We start from the raw sequence: 1,801 nt of genomic DNA on the forward strand, positions 1-1,801 counted from the left end.
ATTTTTGTTTTTTAATCAGCATGTCCTGAGGGTGCGTTCGATAAAACTAAAATCTGAAATTTGAATCCGTTAAGTTATTCAATCGTTAAGTCTTAAATCGGATACATTTGAGTGTATATCACATTAAGTGATAAGTGAATGAATTATCACTTATTTTTGGAAGCAAGTTTTGCTTACGAAATTCAGTGCTACTAATTAATTCAGATATTCAATTTTTCATTATCAAACGCGTTTAAACATATTTAGATTTGAATACACTAAAATTAAGTGCTGAATTGAATTATCAAACAAAGGTGAAGTGTTAAATTGGTCAAATTTGTCAATTGCAGAAAGCCAATAAAAATTCATGAAGAATTATTATTATTAATTAAGCACCAAGTTAGACAAATTCAGCATTTTTTTTCTTTAAATTTGTGCTGCTTAATTACGTAATATTAAAAATTGAATTTTACCAAATGCTGAATATAACTATTTGGCCACCCAACGAGGACTCACATTTTAAATTTACAAGACTGACCACGAAGTCAACTTAATTAGGATTTCTTACTTGGGTTCACTTAGCAAAGCATAAAGCTAAGTCCAACTTGTAATACCTTCACTAGTTGGATTTAACTATTAACAATTTAACATCCTATTGTTTTCTGTTTCAAGTCAGACAATAACTTCATTCTATAAATACCGTCTCTCATTACATTACTTTGCACCACAAGAACTAGCTCAAGTCTAAACCCTTCTTGAAACATCCCAAACGCCAAATTAAGGCATCATGGCACCTATCACTTGTGATTATGAGGTCACCTCCTCTGTCCCTCCTGCAAGATTGTTCAAGGCCTTCATCCTTGATGACAACCTCATTCCCAAGGTCTTTCCACAGGCCATCAAGAGCGTCGAGATCATTGAAGGAGATGGAGGTGTTGGAACCATTAAATTGATTACTTTTGGCGAAGGTTTGTTAGTTCTATGCAGGCACTTAATCATTTTCGTAGTTTTCCCGGCCATTGAACATTTATCATTCTACGTAATAGTAAATCATTTATGCACATCGTTTTTGTAGTACATGCATAAAAACTAATGATAAACTTTAAATCTAATCAGGTTGCCATATTAAGAGTGCTAAGCACAGAGTCGATGGACTTGATAAGAACAACTTCACCTACACCTATACTGTAACTGAAAGCGATGCCTTCAGTGCTGAGCTTGAGAAGATCACCTGTGTCATCAAAATCGAAGCCTCCGCTGATGGAGGGTCTATCTGCAAAACCAGCAGCACATACCACATCAAGGATAGCGTCCAGGTTACAGAAGAACAAGCTGAGGCAGGGAAAGAGAAAATTAAGTCAGCAAAAGAGAGGGCCTTGGCCATGTTCAAGGCTGTCGAGACCTACCTCCAGGCAAATCCTGATGCCTACAACTGATTAATGTGCTGCCAACTCCTCCAGAGTCAATCTGATACTTGTATGTTATGGTTTGATGGTGCTGTTTTGTCTGAATGTTTTTTGGAGTCTTGCATGTTTGGTTCAACTATATATTCGCAGTTAAGGCTCAGAATAAAATGCTGCTTGTCTTTCCTTGCGAGACTAAATGAATCTTGTTTGAAACTGTGGTTCCATTGTTGTCCCGAAAAGCAATTTTGGTCTCATTTCATCATCCGATCTTGTAATGAAAAGATCTAAATGAATACTAAAAAATTATTTACTAAAAACCAGCACCGTCCATTGGAGAATCCATAAAACATCAACGGTAATACAATTAATATAAAAAAAATGTCCTTATAAAACGAAATTAGAGTGACATGTTTACC

At 35.5% G+C, this 1,801-nt stretch overlaps 1 protein-coding gene across 1 annotated transcript; it reads left to right on the forward strand.

The window, feature by feature from the left end:
- The first annotated feature begins 715 nt into the window (after positions 1-715).
- On the forward strand, positions 716-1,522 carry LOC113710700 (major allergen Pru ar 1-like). Its single transcript, XM_027233819.2, has 2 exons — positions 716-947; positions 1,096-1,522. Exons 1-2 carry the CDS (start codon positions 767-769, stop codon positions 1,413-1,415), a joined length of 501 nt encoding a protein of 166 aa, XP_027089620.1. The 5' UTR covers positions 716-766; the 3' UTR covers positions 1,416-1,522.
- Positions 1,523-1,801: the final 279 nt, after the last annotated feature.

Source organism: Coffea arabica, chromosome 9e, assembly GCF_036785885.1.
Source record: "Coffea arabica cultivar ET-39 chromosome 9e, Coffea Arabica ET-39 HiFi, whole genome shotgun sequence".
Classification (NCBI taxonomy): domain Eukaryota; kingdom Viridiplantae; phylum Streptophyta; class Magnoliopsida; order Gentianales; family Rubiaceae; genus Coffea; species Coffea arabica.